Below are 23,360 nucleotides of genomic sequence, written 5' to 3'. Positions count from 1 at the left end.
TAGTAGTGTGCTTGTATTTCTGCTAAAAGCTTGTAGCATCTCCTATAATGAAAGCATTCCTAGAAATAAATGCATGTTTAGTAGCTTATTATGCTATGATAAAGAAGGCACATGGTTATTATACTCTGTAAGGTTCTCCTATAATATATTGCATAGAAAGTTTTTTAATGTAATGAATCAAGTTTATGTACTAATGTTGCTTTATTATTTGCTGAAACTGAACGTCTGTGAAGCATATAAAGATATAGAAATAAAAAGGGCAATCTATAGTATTTTTCCTTAAATTTGCCTTTGTAAGTGTTCGCCTCTAATGTCCAGATGGTAATAAGATGGCAAGTTTTCCACCTTCCCTGACTGCATCCTGTCTTTCTGTTTTATGGCCTTCCCATAAGATAAAGGAATTGTTCTCACCTCTGTACAGATGAAGGAGATTTAAGAATCTTTATCCACTTTGATGCTAGCTAGAAACTTCAGAGCCAAAAGCGCTTCAGCTCAGGCCGTGGCTGAAGTTTTTGATTCTCTGATCCCTTTGGTCTGTGGGAATTCAGGATTTTCTTTCAATAATAAAACCCTGACTGTGAAGGATTTTCTTATTAAAAGCAGTGTCTGATGTATTTTTCCCCTCTGCTTGTCTGTTCTCTTTTGTTACACATCTTTTGAAAGGCTTCACAGTGACATGACTTTCCAAAAAGCTTTCACTTTGCCACTCCAATATAGATTTGGAAAGTGAGAAGACGCCAAGGGTAATCACCTTCGATGCCATTGTGTACAATGGGTTGCTTTGTAGCCCCTAGTATCCACACCTTGGGGGGGGGGGAAATTTATCAAAACCTGTTCAGGGGAAAAGTTGCTGAGTTTCCCATAGCAACCAATCAGATCGCTTATTTCATTTTTAAAGGGGATATTCCGGCTTTAGACATTTTATCCCCTATGCAAAGGATGAGGGATAAGATGTCTGATCGCGGGGGGGGGGGGGGGGGGGGGGGCTCGACGCTGGGACCCCCCGCCATCTACCTGCAGCACCCACATTATGTGCGGAGCTGCATCTCCAGGCTCGGAAAACCAGAAGTTTTCGGGACTGGAGACATGACGTAGCGCCCCCTCCCATAGACTTGAGGGGAGGAGGCGTGACGTCACAAGGGGGGCTTCCAGTTTCCGAGCCTGGAGACGCAGCTCCGCACATAATGCGGGTGCAGCAAGGATATAGTGGGGGTTCAAGCAGCCGTGGGCCCCCTGCTATCAGACATCTTATCACCTATCCTTTGGGTAGGGGATAAAATGTCTAAAGCTGGAATACCCCTTTAACAAGGCCTCTGCAAAATGAAAGAAGTGATCTGATTGGTTGCTATGGGCAACTCAGCATTTTTCCTCTGGTCAGGTTTTGATAAATCTCCCCCCCCCCCCCCCCCCATCCCTTGTATTTATTCACACATGTACAGAAACAAGTGCAGATCCAGTTTAAGGTCTACCATTGGGCATAAAAGATCACCAAAAATACCATGAAGCCTAGCTACATGGACAAAGTTAAAAGGTGCAAGATTGTATTAAAAGAGATATCCAATAGTGAAAAATCAGAAAATAAGTACCTGCCACAGGCTAGACCTTGACTCCATGATGCCACCGCACTTTTCATTATATGTCTGCCCCATCCCGTTTGTATGCTATGCCACTGTGAAAATAGCAGCACTTCCTGGTTATGGAGCCTGAGCTCCCATCATCCTCTTCACTCTGAAAAAAATTACTTCCTCTCAAGTCTGTAACATAATGTACACCCCCCAAAGCCTGCCCATATCACACCCTACTGTGCTAAATCTCTGCCCTTCTTATTCCTCACCAATCACAGCACTCACATATTGAACCAATCACAGCACTCATATTGAACCAATCACAGCACTCACATATTGAACCAATCACAGCACTCCTGCTTGAGCCTGAATGAGGACACAGGACCTCATTTATCATGGGGAGGTTTCAAGTTTGCACGAGGAAAACACTGAGAGGGGGGGGGATGATTTCTATATGTGAGGAGACATACTGCACTGCAGGGGCTGGGGATAATTTCTATATGTGAGGAGACATATTACACTGCAGGGGCTGGGGATGATTTCTATATGTGAGGAGACATACTGCACTGCAGGGGCTGGGGATGATTTCTATATGTGAGGAGACATACTGCACTGCACGGGCTGGGGATGATTTCTATATGTGAGGAAACATTACACTGCAGGGGCTGGGAATGATTTCTATATGTGAGGAGACATATTACACTGCAGGGGCTGGGGGTGATTTCTATATGTGAGGAGACATATTACACTGCAGGGGCTGGGGATGATTTCTATATGTGAGGAGACATTACACTGCAGGGGCTGGGATGATTTCTATATGTGAGGAGACATACTGCACTGCATGGGCTGGGGATAATTTCTATATGTGAGGAGACATATTACACTGCAGGGGCTGGGGATGATTTATATATGTGAGGAGACATACTGCACTGCACGGGCTGGGGATGATTTCTATATGTGAGGAGACATACTGCACTGCACGGGCTGGGGATGATTTCTATATGTAAGGAGACATGTTACACTGCACGGGCTGGGGATAATTTCTATATGTGAGGAGACATTACACTGCACGGGCTGGGGATGATTTCTATATGTGAGGAGACATATTACACTGCACTGGCTGGGGATAATTTCTATATGTGAGGAGACATATTACACTGCACTGGCTGGGGATAATTTCTATATGTGAGGAGACATATTACACTGCACGGGCTGGGGATGATTTCTATATGTGAGGAGACATATTACACTACAGGGGCTGGGGATGATTTCTATATGTGAGGAGACATATTACACTGCACGGGCTGGGGAAGATTTCTATATGTGAGGAGACATATTACACTGCACGGGCTGGGGATGATTTCTATATGTGAGGAGACATATTACACTGCACGGGCTGGGGATGATTTCTTTATGTGAGGAGACATTACACTGCAGGGGCTGGGGATGATTTCTATATGTGAGGAGACATATTACACTGCAGGGGCTGGGGATGATTTCTATATGTGAGGAGACATACTGCACTGCACGGGCTGGGGATGATTTCTATATGTGAGGAGACATACTGCACTGCACGGGCTGGGGATGATTTCTATATGTGAGGAGACATATTACACTGCAGGGGCTGGGGATGATTTCTATATGTGAGGAGACATATTATACTGCAGGGGCTGGGGATGATTTCTGTATGTGAGGAGACATATTACACTGCACGGGCTGGGGATGATTTCTGTATGTGAGGAGACATATTACACTGCACGGGCTGGGGATGATTTCTATATGTGAGGAGACATACTGCACTGCAGGGGCTGGGGATGATTTCTATATGTGAGGAGACATATTACATTGCAGGGGCTGGGGATGATTTCTATATGTGAGGAGACATACTGCACTGCACGGGCTGGGGATGATTTCTATATGTGAGGAGACATTACACTGCAGGGGCTGGGGATGATTTCTATATGTGAGGAGACATATTACACTGCAGGGGCTGGGGATGATTTCTATATGTGAGGAGACATATTATACTGCACGGGCTGGGGATGATTTCTATATGTGAGGAGACATATTACACTGCAGGGGCTGGGGATGATTTCTATATGTGAGGAGACATACTGCACTGCATGGGCTGGGGATAATTTCTATATGTGAGGAGACATATTACACTGCTGGGGCTGGGGATGATTTCTATATGTGAGGAGACATACTGCACTGCAGGGGCTGGGGATGATTTCTATATGTGAGGAGACATACTGCACTGCACGAGCTGGGGATGATTTCTATATGTGAGGAAACATTACACTGCAGGGGCTGGGAATGATTTCTATATGTGAGGAGACATATTACACTGCAGGGGCTGGGGGTGATTTCTATATGTGAGGAGACACATTACACTGCAGGGGCTGGGGATGATTTCTATATGTGAGGAGACATTACACTGCAGGGGCTGGGGATGATTTCTATATGTGAGGAGACATACTGCACTGCATGGGCTGGGGATAATTTCTATATGTGAGGAGACATATTACACTGCAGGGGCTGGGGATGATTTATATATGTGAGGAGACATACTGCACTGCAGGGGCTGGGGATGATTTCTATATGTGAGGAGACATACTGCACGGGCTGGGGATGATTTCTATATGTGAGGAGACATACTGCACTGCACGGGCTGGGGATGATTTCTATATGTAAGGAGACATGTTACACTGCACGGGCTGGGGATAATTTCTATATGTGAGGAGACATATTACACTGCACGGGCTGGGGATGATTTCTATATGTGAGGAGACATATTACACTGCACGGGCTGGGGATGATTTCTATATGTGAGGAGACATATTACACTGCACGGGCTGGGGATGATTTCTATATGTGAGGAGACATATTACACTGCAGGGGCTGGGGATGATTTCTATATGTGAGAAGACATATTACACTGCAGGGGCTGGGGATGATTTCTATATGTGAGAAGACATACTGCACTGCACGGGCTGGGGATGATTTGTATATGTGAGGAGACATACTGCACTGCACGGGCTGGGGATGATTTCTATATGTAAGGAGACATATTACACTGCACGGGCTGGGGATGATTTCTATATGTGAGGAGACATATTACACTGCAGGGGCTGGGGATGATTTCTATATGTGAGGAGACATATTACACTGCAGGGGCTGGGGATGATTTCTATATGTGAGGAGACATATTACACTGCAGGGGCTGGGGATGATTTCTATATGTGAGGAGACATATTACACTGCAGGGGCTGGGGATGATTTCTATATGTGAGGAGACATATTACACTGCAGGGGCTGGGGATGATTTCTATATGTGAGGAGACATATTACACTGCAGGGGCTGGGGATGATTTCTATATGTGAGGAGATATATTACACTGCAGGGGCTGGGGATGATTTCTATATGTGAGGAGACATATTACACTGCAGGGGCTGGGGATGATTTCTATATGTGAGGAGGCATATTACACTGCAGGGGCTGGGGATGATTTCTATATGTGAGGAGACATATTACACTGCACGGGCTGGGGATGGTTTTTATATGTGAGGAGACATATTGCACTGCAGGGGCTGGGGATGATTTCTATATGTGAGGAGACATACTGCACTGCACGGGCTGGGGATGATTTCTATATGTGAGGAGACATACTGCACTGCACGGGCTGGGGATGATTTCTATATGTGAGGAGACATACTGCACTGCACGGGCTGGGGATGATTTCTATATGTGAGGAGACATATTACACTGCAGGGGCTGGGGATGATTTCTATAAGTGAGGAGACATATTACACTGCAGGGGCTGGGGATGATTTCTATATGTGAGGAGACATATTACACTGCAGGGGCTGGGGATGATTTCTATATGTGAGGAGACATATTACACTGCAGGGGCTGGGGATGATTTCTATATGTGAGGAGACATATTACACTGCAGGGGCTGGGGATGATTTCTATATGTGAGGAGACATATTACACTGCAGGGGCTGGGGATGATTTCTATATGTGAGGAGGCATATTATACTGCAGGGGCTGGGGATGATTTCTATATGTGAGGAGACATATTACACTGCACGGGCTGGGGATGATTTCTATATGTGAGGAGACATATTGCACTGCAGGGGCTGGGGATGATTTCTATATGTGAGGAGACATACTGCACTGCACGGGCTGGGGATGATTTCTATATGTGAGGAGACATACTGCACTGCACGGGCTGGGGATGATTTCTATATGTGAGGAGACATACTGCACTGCACGGGCTGGGGATGATTTCTATATGTGAGGAGACATACTGCACTGCACGGGCTGGGGATGATTTCTATATGTGAGGAGACATATTACACTGCACGGGCTGGGGATGATTTCTATATGTGAGGAGACATATTACACTGCACGGGCTGGGGATGATTTCTATATGTGAGGAGACATATTACACTGCAGGGGCTGGGGATGATTTCTATATGTGAGGAGACATATTACACTGCAGGGGCTGGGGATGATTTCTATATGTGAGAAGACATATTACACTGCAGGGGCTGGGGATGATTTCTATATGTGAGAAGACATACTGCACTGCACGGGCTGGGGATGATTTGTATATGTGAGGAGACATACTGCACTGCACGGGCTGGGGATGATTTCTATATGTAAGGAGACATATTACACTGCACGGGCTGGGGATGATTTCTATATGTGAGGAGACATATTACACTGCAGGGGCTGGGGATGATTTCTATATGTGAGGAGACATATTACACTGCAGGGGCTGGGGATGATTTCTATATGTGAGGAGACATATTACACTGCAGGGGCTGGGGATGATTTCTATATGTGAGGAGACATATTACACTGCAGGGGCTGGGGATGATTTCTATATGTGAGGAGACATATTACACTGCAGGGGCTGGGGATGATTTCTATATGTGAGGAGACATATTACACTGCAGGGGCTGGGGATGATTTCTATATGTGAGGAGATATATTACACTGCAGGGGCTGGGGATGATTTCTATATGTGAGGAGGCATATTACACTGCAGGGGCTGGGGATGATTTCTATATGTGAGGAGGCATATTACACTGCAGGGGCTGGGGATGATTTCTATATGTGAGGAGACATATTACACTGCACGGGCTGGGGATGGTTTCTATATGTGAGGAGACATATTGCACTGCAGGGGCTGGGGATGATTTCTATATGTGAGGAGACATACTGCACTGCACGGGCTGGGGATGATTTCTATATGTGAGGAGACATACTGCACTGCACGGGCTGGGGATGATTTCTATATGTGAGGAGACATACTGCACTGCACGGGCTGGGGATGATTTCTATATGTGAGGAGACATACTGCACTGCACGGGCTGGGGATGATTTCTATATGTGAGGAGACATATTACACTGCAGGGGCTGGGGATGATTTCTATAAGTGAGGAGACATATTACACTGCAGGGGCTGGGGATGATTTCTATATGTGAGGAGACATATTACACTGCAGGGGCTGGGGATGATTTCTATATGTGAGGAGACATATTACACTGCAGGGGCTGGGGATGATTTCTATATGTGAGGAGACATATTACACTGCAGGGGCTGGGGATGATTTCTATATGTGAGGAGACATATTACACTGCAGGGGCTGGGGATGATTTCTATATGTGAGGAGGCATATTATACTGCAGGGGCTGGGGATGATTTCTATATGTGAGGAGACATATTACACTGCACGGGCTGGGGATGGTTTCTATATGTGAGGAGACATATTACACTGCACGGGCTGGGGATGATTTCTATATGTGAGGAGACATATTGCACTGCAGGGGCTGGGGATGATTTCTATATGTGAGGAGACATACTGCACTGCACGGGCTGGGGATGATTTCTATATGTGAGGAGACATACTGCACTGCACGGGCTGGGGATGATTTCTATATGTGAGGAGACATACTGCACTGCACGGGCTGGGGATGATTTCTATATGTGAGGAGACATACTGCACTGCACGGGCTGGGGATGATTTCTATATGTGAGGAGACATACTGCACTGCACGGGCTGGGGATGATTTCTATATGTGAGGAGACATACTGCACTGCACGGGCTGGGGATGATTTCTATATGTGAGGAGACATATTACACTGCAGGGGCTGGGGATGATTTCTATATGTGAGGAGACATATTACACTGCAGGGGCTGGGGATGATTTCTATATGTGAGGAGACATATTACACTGCACGGGCTGGGGATGATTTCTATATGTGAGGAGACATATTACACTGCAGGGGCTGGGGATGATTTCTATATGTGAGGAGACATATTACACTGCAGGGGCTGGGGATGATTTCTATATGTGAGGAGACATATTACACTGCAGGGGCTGGGGATGATTTCTATATGTGAGGAGGCATATTACACTGCAGGGGCTGGGGATGATTTTTATATGTGAGGAGACATATTACACTGCACGGGCTGGGGATGGTTTCTATATGTGAGGAGACATATTACACTGCACGGGCTGGGGATGATTTCTATATGTGAGGAGACATATTACACTGCAGGGGCTGGGGATGATTTCTATATGTGAGGAGACATATTACACTGCAGGGGCTGGGGATGATTTCTATATGTGAGGAGACATATTACACTGCAGGGGCTGGGGATGATTTCTATATGTGAGGAGACATACTGCACTGCACGGGCTGGGGATGATTTCTATATGTGAGGAGACATATTACACTGCAGGGGCTGGGGATGATTTCTATATGTGAGGAGACATATTACACTGCAGGGGCTGGGGATGATTTCTATATGTGAGGAGACATATTGCACTGCAGGGGCTGGGGATGATTTCTATATGTGAGGAGACATACTGCACTGCACGGGCTGGGGATGATTTCTATATGTGAGGAGACATATTACACTGCAGGGGCTGGGGATGATTTCTATATGTGAGGAGACATATTACACTGCAGGGGCTGGGGATGATTTCTATATGTGAGGAGACATATTACACTGCACGGGCTGGGGATGATTTCTATATGTGAGGAGACATATTACACTGCAGGGGCTGGGGATGATTTCTATATGTGAGGAGACATATTACACTGCAGGGGCTGGGGATGATTTCTATATGTGAGGAGACATATTACACTGCACGGGCTGGGGATGATTTCTATATGTGAGGAGACATATTACACTGCAGGGGCTGGGGATGATTTCTATATGTGAGGAGACATATTACACTGCAGGGGCTGGGGATGATTTCTATATGTGAGGAGACATATTACACTGCAGGGGCTGGGGATGATTTCTATATGTGAGGAGGCATATTACACTGCAGGGGCTGGGGATGATTTCTATATGTGAGGAGGCATATTACACTGCAGGGGCTGGGGATGATTTTTATATGTGAGGAGACATATTACACTGCACGGGCTGGGGATGGTTTCTATATGTGAGGAGACATATTACACTGCACGGGCTGGGGATGATTTCTATATGTGAGGAGACATATTACACTGCAGGGGCTGGGGATGATTTCTATATGTGAGGAGACATATTACACTGCAGGGGCTGGGGATGATTTCTATATGTGAGGAGACATATTACACTGCAGGGGCTGGGGATGATTTCTATATGTGAGGAGACATACTGCACTGCACGGGCTGGGGATGATTTCTATATGTGAGGAGACATATTACACTGCAGGGGCTGGGGATGATTTCTATATGTGAGGAGACATATTACACTGCAGGGGCTGAGGATGATTTCTATATGTGAGGAGACATATTACACTGCAGGGGCTGGGGATGATTTCTATATGTGAGGAGACATACTGCACTGCACGGGCTGGGGATGATTTCTATATGTGAGGAGACATATTACACTGCAGGGGCTGGGGATGATTTCTATATGTGAGGAGACATATTACACTGCAGGGGCTGGGGATGATTTCTATATGTGAGGAGACATATTACACTGCACGGGCTGGGGATGATTTCTATATGTGAGGAGACATATTACACTGCAGGGGCTGGGGATGATTTCTATATGTGAGGAGACATATTACACTGCAGGGGCTGGGGATGATTTCTATATGTGAGGAGACATATTACACTGCAGGGGCTGGGGATGATTTCTATATGTGAGGAGGCATATTACACTGCAGGGGCTGGGGATGATTTTTATATGTGAGGAGACATATTACACTGCACGGGCTGGGGATGGTTTCTATATGTGAGGAGACATATTACACTGCACGGGCTGGGGATGATTTCTATATGTGAGGAGACATATTACACTGCAGGGGCTGGGGATGATTTCTATATGTGAGGAGACATATTACACTGCAGGGGCTGGGGATGATTTCTATATGTGAGGAGACATATTACACTGCAGGGGCTGGGGATGATTTCTATATGTGAGGAGACATACTGCACTGCACGGGCTAGGGATGATTTCTATATGTGAGGAGACATACTGCACTGCACAGGCTGGGGATGATTTCTATATGTGAGGAGACATACTGCACTGCACGGGCTGGGGATGATTTCTATATGTGAGGAGACATACTACACTGCAGGGGCTGGGGATGATTTCTATATGTGAGGAGACATATTACACTGCAGGGGCTGGGGATGATTTCTATATGTGAGGAGACATATTACACTGCAGGGGCTGGGGATGATTTCTATATGTGAGGAGACATATTACACTGCAGGGGCTGGGGATGATTTCTATATGTGAGGAGACATACTACACTGCAGGGGCTGGGGATGATTTCTATATGTGAGGAGACATACTGCACTGCACGGGCTGGGGATGATTTCTATATGTGAGGAGACATATTACACTGCAGGGGCTGGGGATGATTTCTATATGTGAGGAGACATATTACACTGCAGGGGCTGGGGATGATTTCTATATGTGAGGAGGCATATTATACTGCAGGGGCTGGGGATGATTTCTATATGTGAGGAGACATATTACACTACACGGGCTGGGGATGATTTCTATATGTGAGGAGACATATTACACTGCAGGGGCTGGGGATGATTTCTATATGTGAGGAGACATATTACACTGCAGGGGCTGGGGATGATTTCTATATGTGAGGAGACATATTACACTGCACGGGCTGGGGATGATTTCTATATGTGAGGAGACATATTACACTGCAGGGGCTGGGGATGATTACTATATGTGAGGAGACATATTACACTGCAGGGGCTGGGGATGATTTCTATATGTGAGGAGACATACTGCACTGCACGGGCTGGGGATGATTTCTATATGTGAGGAGACGTACTGCACTGCACGGGCTAGGGATGATTTCTATATGTGAGGAGACATACTGCACTGCACGGGCTGGGGATGATTTCTATATGTGAGGAGACATACTGCACTGCACGGGCTGGGGATGATTTCTATATGTGAGGAGACATACTGCACTGCACGGGCTGGGGATGATTTCTATATGTGAGGAGACATATTACACTGCACGGGCTGGGGATGATTTCTATATGTGAGGAGACATATTACACTGCACGGGCTGGGGATGATTTCTATATGTGAGGAGACATACTGCACTGCAGGGGCTGGGGATGATTTCTATATGTGAGAAGACATATTACATTGCAGGGGCTGGGGATGATTTCTATATGTGAGGAGACATACTGCACTGCACGGGCTGGGGATGATTTCTATATGTGAGGAGACATATTACACTGCAGGGGCTGGGGATGATTTCTATATGTGAGGAGACATACTGCACTGCACAGGCTGGGGATGATTTCTATATGTGAGGAGACATACTGCACTGCAGGGGCTGGTGGTGTATAGACTACAGGGAATAAATATCATACTGGGGATGATTTCTATGTGTGAGGGGGGGACTCCTGAATGACATGCTGGGAGTTGTAGTCTCTGTTATGTGTGTGTATGCCAGTGTTTCCCAACCAGGGAATGCTGGGAGTAGTAGTTTTGCAACATCTGGAGGCACCCTGGTTGGGACGGACATATTTTTTCCTTTTGGCTATGCTCTGGGTCATCATTCTGGGAACTTAATTGGCATTTCAGTAGTAAAATTTACATTTTCCCCATGGTACACTTCATCCATTCCTGGAAAATAAATTTCGGGAACACCCATCCGTTCCAAATGTCAAGTCACCCCTATACACCTTCTCCAGGGGGGTACTGTCGGTAATAGGGTGTTTCTTTTTGTTATTTTATGCTGAATATATGTAACCGTCAGCTACTGATATGCCATAGGCCTCAAATACAAACATAGCTCCATGACTCTTGAGCCCTGTAGTGCGCCCGCACAGCATTTTATGTCCACATATGGGGTATTTCCATACTCGGAAGCGATGGGGTTACAAAATTTGGGGGGCATTTTCTGCTATTACCCTTTGTGCAAATGAAAAATTTGGGGTAACACTTGTTACCATCCAAATATGAGGTATGTCCTTACTCCAAAGAAATGTACCGTATTTATCAGCGTATAACACGCACTTTTTAGGCAAAAATTTTTAGCCTTAAGTCTACCTGCGTGTTATACGCCGATAAGCCGCTGCAGTTTTAATGATTTAAAGCGGGCGCTTTAAATCAATGAACTGCAGCGACTTTGCAGGTGCAGAGACCGCCGCCGCTGCCGGCTTCTCTGCCCCTGCCTGTCCTGGGGTCTAGAGCCCTGCTGCCGGCCCTACTCTCCCCCTAGCTATCGGTGCCGCTGCCCGTTCTCTCCCCCTGACTATCGGCGCAGGCAATGGGGCAGCGGCGCCGACAGCCAGGGGGAGAGAAGGGGCAGCGGCACCCCATCCCCGGTTGTATAATTACCTGTTGCCGGGGTCGGGCCCACGCTGCTTCAGGCCTCCGGTGTGCGTCTCCTGCGTCGTTGCTATGCGCTGTGAGACGCAATGACGTCACTGGCACCATAGGGGCTTCCTAAATGTGACATGGCCCCCCAAAGACCATTTCAGCAAAATTTGCTCTACAAAATCCCATTGTTGCTCCTTCTCTTCTGAGTCCTCTAGTGCACCCACAGTGCATTTAACCCCTTAAGGACTCAGGGTTTTTCAGTTTTTGCACTTTCGTTTTTTCCTCCTTACCTTTTAAAAATCATAACCCTTTCAATTTTCCACCTAAAAATCCATATTATGGCTTATTTTTTGCATCACCAATTCTACTTTGCAGTGACATTAGTCATTTTACCCAAAAATTCACGGCGAAACGGAAAAAAAATCATTGTGCGACAAAATCGAAGAAAAAACGCAATTTTGTAACTTTTGGGGGCTTCCGTTTCTACGCAGTGCATATTTCGGTAAAAATGACACCTTATCTTTATTCTGTAGTCCATACGATTAAAATGATACCCTACTTATATAGGTTTGATTTTGTCATACTTCTGGAAAAAATCATAACTACATGCAAGAAAATGTATACGTTTAAAAATGTAATCTTCTGACCCCTATAACTTTTTTATTTTTCCACGTACAGGGCGGTACAGGGCTCATTTTTTGCGCCGTTATCTGAAGTTTTTATCGGTATGATTTTTGTTTTGATCGGACTTTTTGATCACTTTTTATTCATTTTTTAATGGTATAAAAAGTGACCAAAATACGCTTTTTTGGACTTTGGAATTTTTTTATGTCATTGACCGTACGGTTTAATTAATGATATATTTTTATAGTTAGGACATTTACGCACGCGGCGATACCACATATTTTTTTTTTATTTACACTGTTTTATTTTTTTTATGGGAAAAGGGGGGTGATTCAAACTTTTATTAGGGAAGGGGTTAAATAACCTTTATTAACACTTTTTTTTTACTTTTTTTTTTTGCAGTGTTATAGGTCCCATAGGGACAGCCCGACTGACTAGCCGGGATAGTTTCCCTTTCACTTTAGATCGGCGATGTGTGGTATTAGCCGCGGGTCCCGGCCGTTGATGAGCGCCGGGACCGACGCGATGTGATGCGCGGTCGCAGCACGACCCCGCTTCATGTCGCGGGAGCTGGCGCAGGACGTAAATATAAGGGGTTAAAGAACATCTGCAGCGTGATTAACACTTATCCCCTATCCACTGATTTTATTTTCGTTTCCGGTGATGACAGCGATCTTTTAAAAGAATTTGTCTTTAACCCCTTAAGGACACAGTCCATTATGACCTTATGTGCCAGATCATTTTTTGCACATCTGACCACTGTCACTTTAAGCATTAATAACTCTGGGATGCTTTTCCTAATCATTCTGATTCCGAGATTTTCATGACATATTCTACTTTTATGTTGGTGGTAAATTTTCAGCAATACTTGCATCATTTCTTGGTAAAAAATTTTGAAATGTCTTGAAGGATTTGAAAATTTCTAACTTTGAAGCTCTCTGCTTGTAAGGAAAATGGACATTCCAAATAAATGTCCCCTGTGATCTCCTGTACGGGGCAGCGCCGGCCGCAGCATGACGTTGCAGCCGGCACGCCTCCTCCATACATCTCTATGGGAGAGGCGGGGAGGCAGCGTTCGTGCCTCCCCGTCTCCCCCATAGAACTGTATAGGGACGGGGAGGAGACGGGGTGTCACAGTCGACCTCACCATGAGCGCTAATGGCGGTGTCCCATTAGGGAGATCGCGGGGGGTCCCAGCAGTCGGACCCCCCGCAATCAAACACTTATCCCCCCTGTGGATAGGGGATAAGTGTCATACCGCTGCAGTTGTCCTTTAACATCCATATATTAGGTATCTGCATACTCGAAAGAAATTGGGTTACATATTTTGGGGGGCTTTTTCTCCTTTTACCCTTTGTAAAAATTCAAAAACTGGGTCTACAAGAACATGCGGGTGTAAAAAATGAAGATTTTGAATTTTCTCCTTCACTTTGCTGCTATTCCTGTGAAACACCTAAAGGGTTAACAAACTTACTGAATGTCATTTTGAATACTTTGAGGGTGCAGTCTTTATAATGGGGTCATTTGTGGGGTATTTCTAATATGAAGATCCTTCAAATCCACTTCAAAACTGAACTGGTCCCTGAAAAATTCCGATGTGGAAAATTTTGTGAAAAAATTGAAAATTGCTTCTATACTTTGAACCCTCTGATGTTTTCCAAAAGTAAAAACATGTCAACTTTATGATGCAAACATAAAGTAGACATATTGAATATGCGAATCAATATATAATTTATTTGGAATGTCCATTTTCCTTACAAGCAGAGAGCTTCAAAGTTAGAAATTTTCAAATTTTTCATGACATTTTTTAATTTTTTACCAAGAAATGATGCAAGTATTGCTGAAAATTTACCACCAACATAAAGTAGAATATGTCATGAAAATCTCGGAATCAGAATGATAAGGAAAAGCATCCCACAGTTAATAATGCTTAAAGTGACAGTGGTCAGATGTGCAAAAAATGCTCTGGTACATAAGGTCATAATGGACTGTGTCCTTAAGGGGTTAAAGACAAATTCTTTTAAAAGGTCGCTGTCATCACCGGAAACGAAAATAAAATCAGTAGGGATTAATAGGCTGCACAGACAATGTTAAAAACAAAGCTGAAAGCAGGTGCCAAAGTATTTTGCATGCAATTTCATTTCCTAGTATGGGAAGGGAAATTGTAATGTTGAAAACTACACCGTAAAGCAGAAAAAAAAATCTAAGGTTTGTTAATGTTCTTAAGAGACCAATTCTTGGCTGTGGAGCAGGAATCTGTTGTTTAAACATCAGCACATGCCTATAATGTCAGTGATCCCATAATGGGTCACATCTTCGTATAAGGTGATGAGTAAAAAGGTGCTGCTGTATTACGAAAACCCTGCAAATATTATTTTATGAATTTGTAGTTTAACTTTACAGCTCTGTTTTGCTTTGTGGGTCATTAAACCAAACTGTAACATTGTATTCCCATGTAATGCTTCTATGAAAGAACATATCCTAGTCACATACAAGAGTACCTCTTCCTGTGTTTACATGGCCAGTTGGCTAAATTCGCTCAGCCAAAACATCAAGCTTAGAATGTTTTGTCCTTGAGAGGAACATTAAAAAAAATTTATATAGAACTGTAAAGATTCTAAAAGGCCATACAGGGACAGTGACAATTGTTGCTAGCAAATACATTTTTAGCTGGGATTTTACATCACTGTGAGTGATCACGAAGTTGAACCACCACTTACTTTCTTTGCACATCTTTTCTCTTCAAGATCACCATCATGCCAGCAGTCAGAGCCTCCAGTTAAGTCAGTGATGGCTTATCCTAGCAATATATTATTTATTGTGATGGCAAAACCTCTTTCTGTCATACAGTCATGGCCATAAATGTTTACACCCCTGAATTTTTTTCATACAGAAAAGAATTGCAGTAAGACATGTTTTGCTATACACATGTTAATTCCCTTTGTGTGTATTAGAACTAAACCAAAAAATAGAGAAAGAAAAAGCAAATTGGTCATAGGCCCTCATTTACTATGCAAACCCAACAAGTTTTGTCGGGTTGTGCGCCAGATTCTGTCGCATTGCGCCAGAATATCTGTCTGCGCCAGATTATGTGCCAGAATTTGCGCCAGAAATGAAAAAACCCCGACTTACTCTCCATTTTGCTAAGAAAACCCGAAAAAAGGGCATGACCACCGTGAAAAGGGGGCATGGTCTCCGAAAAGGGGCATGTTCCTGACATTTTCACAAAAACCCACATAAAATGTGGTGGATTTGAGCTGAGGAAAACCAGACAGATCAGAGCATGTGTAAAAAAAAAGCAAAGTGTAGGGAAAGTGGAAAATGTAGGGAAACCTTAGTAAATACCATGGAAAATAAATTGTAGGGAATTAAAACCAACAAAGAAACCTACACTCCACTCTTAGTAAATAAGGGACTTAATGTCACACCAAACTCCAAAAAAGGGCTGGACAAAATTATTGGCACCCTTAACTTAAAATTTGGTTGCACACCCTTTGGAAAAAACAACTGAAATCACTGGCTTCTTATAACCATCAACAAGCTTCTTACACCTCTCAGCCGGAATTTTGGACCACTCTTCCTTTGCAAACTGCTCCAGGTCTCTCTTACTGGAAGGGTACCTTTTCCCAACAGCAATTTTAAGATCTCTCCACAGGTGTTCACTGGGATTTAGATCTGGACTCATTGTTGGCCACTTCAGAACTCTCCAGCGCTTTGTTGCCATCCATTTCTGGGTGCTTTTTGACATATGTTTGGGGTCATTGTCCTGCTGGAAGACCCAAGATCTTGGACGTAAACTCAGTTTTCTTACACTGGGCTGTACAGTGCAACCCAAAATCTGTTAGTAATCCTCAGATTTCATGATGCCTTGCACACATTCAAGGCACCCAGTGCCAGAGGCAGCAAAGCAACCCCAAAACATAATTGAACCTCCACCAAATTTCACTGTAGGTACTGTGTTCTTTTCTTTGTAGGCCTCATTCCATTTTCAGTAAACAGTAGAATGATGTGCTTTACCAAAAAGCTCTATCTTGGTCTCATCTATCCACAAGACATTTTATCAGAAGGATTTTGGCTTACTCAAGTTCATTTTGGCAAAATGTAGTCTTGCTTTTTTATGTCTCTGTGTCAGCAGTGGGGTCCTCCTGGGCTCCTGGGTCTCCTACCATAGCGTTTCATTTAATTTAAATGTCGACGGATAGTTCACACTAACACTGATGCTCCCTGAGCCTCCAGGACAGCTTAAATATCTTTGGAACTTGTTTGGGGCTGCTTATCCATCTTCCGGACTATCCTGTGTTTACACCTTTCATAAATTTTTCTCTTCCTTCCACGCCCAGGGAGATTAGCTACAGTGCCATGGGTTGCAAACTTCTTGATAATGTTGCGCACTGTGGAGAAAGGAAAATCTAGATCTCTGGAGATGGACTTGTATCCTTGAGATTGTTGATATTTTTCCACAATTTTGGTTCTCAAGTCCTCAGACAGTTCTCTTCTCCTCTTTCTGTTGTCCATGCTTAGTGTGGCACACACAGACACACAATGCAAAGACTATGTCAACTTCTCTCCTTTTTATCTGCTTTCAGGAGTGATTTTTATATTTCCCACACCTGTTACTTGCCCCAGGTGAGTTTAAAGGAGCATCACATGCTTGAAACAATCTTATTTTTCAACAATTTTGAAAGGGTGCCAATAATTTTGTCCAGCCCATTTTTGGTCTGACACCATGTCCAATTAGCTTTTTTTCCTCCCTTGTTTGGTTTAGTTCCAATACACGCAAAGGGAATAACCATGTGTACAGCAAAACATGTGTTACTGCAATCCTTTTCTATGAGAAATACTTCACCTTCTAGAAAAATTTCAGGGGTGCCAACATTTACGGCCATGACTGTATTTTGTCGTTACATTACATTTACATTTTTGATTTTAACACCTTAAAGTAGTAGTCCAGGATAAATAAAAACTCTGCAGGATAGGGGATAAATGTCAGATTGTGGAGGGTCCAACCACTGTGTCAACCACGTCATGGAGCAGTGGTCAACACCCAGCATGCCCTGATACGGCCTATGGTTGTGTAGGTGTTGCAGCATGTTGCACTGTATAGTAGTGCAGTTAAGGTTAATGTGTAACATGCTGGGAGTTGTAGTTTTGGTTCGTGTCAGCTGCAGAGCTATAGGCTGTGTCAAGGAATACTGGGAATTGCAGTTAGTAACTACAACACCCAGCATGCCCTGATGCAGCCTATGGCTCTGCAGCTGATCCGAACCAAAACTACAACTCCCAGCATGTTGCACTTTGTAGTTCTACAGTTTAGGTTATGGTGCAACATGCTGGAAGTTGTAGTTTTGGTTCGGGTGTGTTTGCGTGCATCCGTGGGGCTCTTGGTCGGCGGGCGATTATAAAGGGGCGGGATTCTGGGGGTGCAATTCAGTGCGGGTGGCCAGAAACCACTAAAAATAAATAAAATTAGATAGCACAACTGGCAGCAGCACTTGTCAGTCCGCCCCTGAACAAGACATACATACATGCATGCATACATACATACATACACATATCATACATACATATATACATACACCGGCCACTGACCCCTATATCGTACATTACATGCATACATACATCATACATAGTCATCATTCATACACCCGCTGCTGCCCCCCCCACATCATACATTACATACACACATCACACATACACAATACACACATCATATATACACATACACTCACACCATAAATATACACCATACATATGCACACATCATACATACACCCGCTGCTGCCCCCTATATCATACATTACATACACACATCACACATACACACATCATATATACACATGACACACACACCATACATATGAACACATTATACATACACCCGCAGCTGATACACCCCACATCATACACACATCACACATACACAGACACCATACACACATCATATATACACATGACACATACACCATACATATGCACACATTATCCATACACCTGCCGCTGCCCACCCCACATCATACACCTATACATATATACACATGACACATACATATGCACACATCATACATACACCCCCCTAATCATACATATACAACCACCCTTCCCGCCACCTGCATGCTCGGCCTCCTCACCTGAGCCGTTGTGAGGTGAAATCCCCAGCCCGTGCAGTGCAGTCTCCTTCACACACATGTCCTCTCCCCTCCCCCTGCTCTGTGTTTCGCCAGTGAATACTTGAAACCTCCCCGTGATGAATTAGGTCCTGTGTAGACAGAGCAGGGGGAAGGGAGAGGCTGTGTGGGGAGGGAGGAGCTGTGTATGTCCTCATTCTCCCCCTGTCTTCCTGTATTATGCAGAGCTGCGCTCTCCATCCTCCGTGAGGGGGGATGAGGGGGCGTGGCTTAATCATCTCCAGCAGACGTGCTATCTCGGGCTCTGCTCGGGCTCAGCTGTGAGGTGAGATCCCCTCACTCCGGCTGGGGGGGGGGCTCTGAGCAGCGGCCCCCGGCTATTGAAATCAGCTGGGGGCCGCCACTGCCCCCTCCACACACCCTGAGCGCCGGTGTGAGGTGCAGACTTGCATCGGCTCCTGCACCTCACACCGGCATTAAAGAAAAATAAGGGGGACGTCGGTCTGTCCCTGCTAGCCCGATACAGGGCTAAATCTATGACAAATTCACCTGCCCGGCGCCCAAAACTACATGTCCTGGGCGTCGGGCGATAGGATTTCCACATCCCTGAAATCTTTGTATTTAATTTCTATTTACACATCCAAATGAGGGCTTATTTTTTGTGGGCCAATTGTACTTTGTAATGAGTACTCAAGTAGAAAACAGACATGGTGCACATCTACAATCTTGCACAATGATCCAATTGCTTCTCAGCATAATTTCAAAAACTAACAGGTTGTTAGTATATACGTTTTGATCAAAAAGTACAAAGCCCACTCGCCACGTCAAGGCCACCTATTTAAAGTGGGTACCTAACATCCCTAGTATAAAATGGCGTAGCACTGGGCGGCGACCACCACCGCCGCGACACCAGTGCCCACAGGGGGAACGACCCACTGGCAGAGCGGCCCCAACGCCACTCAAACCAGTCTATGGGTCGCACCTCCCCGCAGACACGGCGCCACGGCAGCAACGGACGCCGCACAGCACCACACCAGTGTGAACAGGATGTTATAGCACACTTACCATGCTCTCCCAGTCAAACTGGGAGGCTGCCAGGAAAGAAAAGGCCCATGTGTAGCTAACTACTACTTATATAGGGTTGGGCTGAGGGGGTGGGGAAGAGTGCAGACAACATGTTCGTTCATTTGTAATGACTTCCTTTATTTTTGTTTATAACATTTACTCTGAAAAAAAAAAACATTTGTGAGGTGAAATTGAAAATTAAACTTTTTTACACCATTCACCGTGCAGTCAAATTGACATGTTATCATAATTCTTTAGGTTGGTATGATAGCCTGTGTCATGTTTTACTACTTTTAAAAAATTTCTAAAGTTAAAAAAATTCAATTTTCTGACCCCCTATAACTTTTTTATTTTCCTATATATCAGGCTGTTTTAGGCACTGTGATCTGTATTTTTATTAAATTTTTTTCTTGTAAAGTGATTTAAAAAAAATTCCAGTGTGTGGTATTTTTTTTAAGTTTCTGCCGTTCACTGTGCTGTTTCGTTAATGTTATGTTCAAATAATTAAGACCTTTCCGCTAGAGATGTGAGCTCACTATTGTAGCATGGCTTAGTGCGCGTGTGCAGTAATGGAAGGATTGAAAGCTCGCAGAGATATTTCGGATGCGCCATAAGAGAATATGGACAGTGCATGCGCGGAATGCTGACGTAGCCATAGTGATGTAGTGCCACTCAGAGCATTTTAGACTCCTGGCCACACCTCTCCAACTGTTACTGACTGCAGACCAAGGTGATTTTCTAGTACATAAAGCCACTAATAAAGTAGCCAAAGGTATGGTTGCATTACACAGCAACACAGCTTGTTCAAACTAACCGAATTTGTGCAAAGGAAAAGGGGGGGCAGTTGCCCATAGCAACCGATCAAATTGCTTTTTTCATTTCATAGGCCTTTTGAAATGAAAAAAGCAATTTAAAAGTTTGAAAGAACCAATCTTATTGATGGTTATGCGCAACTGCCCCACTTTCCCCAGTACAGGTTTTGATAAATGTACCCCCACTGTGCTTACTTATAGGGGGTATTTGTTAGTGACAGTTGCACTTTAATGTTTTCTACAATTTGTGCTACGGAAGCTCTTCTATAGGGTCAGACCACATGGGCTGCCTTTGATCCCCAGTAGCATCAATCCGCTTTGGGCACCTATGGCCCTGTTGCCAGTTCTATAGTTTTCTTTTCTTAGTCCACCTATGGCTGATACTAACCACTATATGAGGCGTATACCCCATAAGACCTGCTGTTTTGTAGAGCACTGATACTTTCTTCTAGCCATCAGAGTCTGCCCTTTTTCTCACCATTATCACTTACACTTTGCCATTTTTTTCTGTTTGCCAAATGCCTTGGCTTTCAGAATGGACTGCCTAATATATCCCACATTCAGACAGGTGTTATTATAATGAGATATTGGGTATTATTCACCTCACCTTTAGTAGTTTTATTGTTCTGGTATGTTTAGTTTGATAAGAATGTGACTGAATAGTTATTTCTTCCAACAAAACACAAATAAAAACAGGGTAAAAGGATAAAATTGTCAATTGGTATACATTATGGAGGTGAAGTATTAAAGGGTTAATGCATCCCATGACATTACCTTTACTGACACAGATTCCTGTGTAGCACATATTAGAAGAATTTCCTTTGCATTCCCCTTGGAAGAGAAATGACAGATCTGTCTCCAGAAGCAGGAATTAGATAACACCAGACTTCAGTTTGCCGTATGTGTTAAAAGTAGAGGGAATAGCCCTGCCGGTGCTCTCTATTTCTCCCTCTGCATGCAGAAATGAAGTTGGCTCTGCTGTGCATGAACCCAGGCAGTGTTCTCATATTCTGTTTTCTTTTTCAGTTTCTGGTGACTCTGCTGACACCCTTCACTTTTATGCTGGAAAAGATTGAGAGCATCATGCCATCCAGTCTTTGGCACCAGCTGACACGCATGTAAGCATGTCTGTAATGAGCAGAAGACAAACGCCTGCCACGCTTAGGACCTCTTCAGTTTTGACCATGTTAACAGGCAACATATGAAAAAGTTTTTCAGCTGTGGCTAATGGCATTCTCTTCCAGACCACAAGCTTGTAAATCGTCTGTCTATTCCTTTGCAAAGAAAACCATAGGGCCAGAACGATTGGGGAATTTGGATTTGTGTATTTACAAGCTAATAAAAATGTTAACTGGTTATGCTGTGTCAATGAGTTATTTTTTTATTGTTTGCGAGATTCAAGTGTCCTGATATTAGTTACTGGTAAGAGCTTGTCACAGTAATCAAGGTTTATTTCCTATCCTTTCTGCCTTTTTTTATCATAAAAAATGTGTGGAATGAGATTCACGTCCAGACATTATGTCAAAAGTGTCAAGTGCTAGCATATTATTACTGGGTGCTGTAATGATACTGTGTGGGTGCTGTATGGAGGCTTACCAAAGTACGTAACCTTTTTTGAGATGACCATCCAATACGGGGTTGGTACTTTTGGTTTATCACAGAAACATCTGTCCTAGATTAGCAGTGGCCTTTGGAGTGGTTTACTATATAGGCTTGCACCAGATGCCAGTAGACTTTGGGGTTAAGCACATAATCATTTTACAGTTATGTTTAGTACAGAACCTAAATAAGACAGCCATGGAGTCACAGTATTCCTATACTGTACTGCATTATGCCTCCATTTTCAGATTCAAAAGTATGCTCCTCTACTGTACCACTGTATGCTTTATGTATGTTCAGAGGTGTTCTTCGCTAGAGTTATTGCTTTTGGGGGAGGATATATTTGTACACACCATGTTTGATGGAGTCTGTATGGCTCCATTCAAAAGAGACGAACAGCCCTGGTACAAAGGGCTTTGGTATATACCTTGGCACTGAGGGCACATGTTCACACAAGGAATAGCTGCATGGTTTTTGGCACCGAAACCGTGCTGATTACCTTGGCAAAAACCATGTGATGTCAGCTTTTAAAATTGTGCTTCCATTGACTTGAATGCGACAACTGCACAGAAAAAAAATGACAGATTCTCTGAAAATGGACAGGAGACCTAAGCCAGTGATTGGCTTGTCAGCATGTATTCAACCCCTGCAGCAGTGCAGCATGGCGGGGACCAGAAACAGCAATTCCGGAGTCTACAGGGACCAAGTGTGTTAATTTTTGGTCGGTTTCA

The 23,360-nt window shown here is 44.2% G+C and overlaps 1 protein-coding gene across 6 annotated transcripts in view; it reads left to right on the top strand.

The window, feature by feature from the left end:
- Positions 1–22,386, top strand: part of ST7L (suppression of tumorigenicity 7 like) — a 193,484-nt gene extending 171,098 nt beyond the window's left edge. For all 6 annotated transcript variants that reach the window (XM_056558288.1, XM_056558289.1, XM_056558287.1 and 3 more), the window contains exon 15: positions 22,057–22,386. In XM_056558288.1, the coding sequence (XP_056414263.1) occupies positions 22,057–22,152 (96 nt within the window). In that variant the 3' untranslated portion in view covers positions 22,153–22,386. The remainder of the gene's footprint in view (positions 1–22,056) is intronic.
- The last annotated feature ends 974 nt before the right edge of the window (positions 22,387–23,360 follow it).

The sequence above is a fragment of the Hyla sarda genome, chromosome 2, assembly GCF_029499605.1.
Source record: "Hyla sarda isolate aHylSar1 chromosome 2, aHylSar1.hap1, whole genome shotgun sequence".
Classification (NCBI taxonomy): Eukaryota; Metazoa; Chordata; class Amphibia; order Anura; family Hylidae; genus Hyla; species Hyla sarda.
Note: the sequence above shows the minus strand (reverse complement) of the source record. Positions and strands in the feature narration are given on the sequence as shown.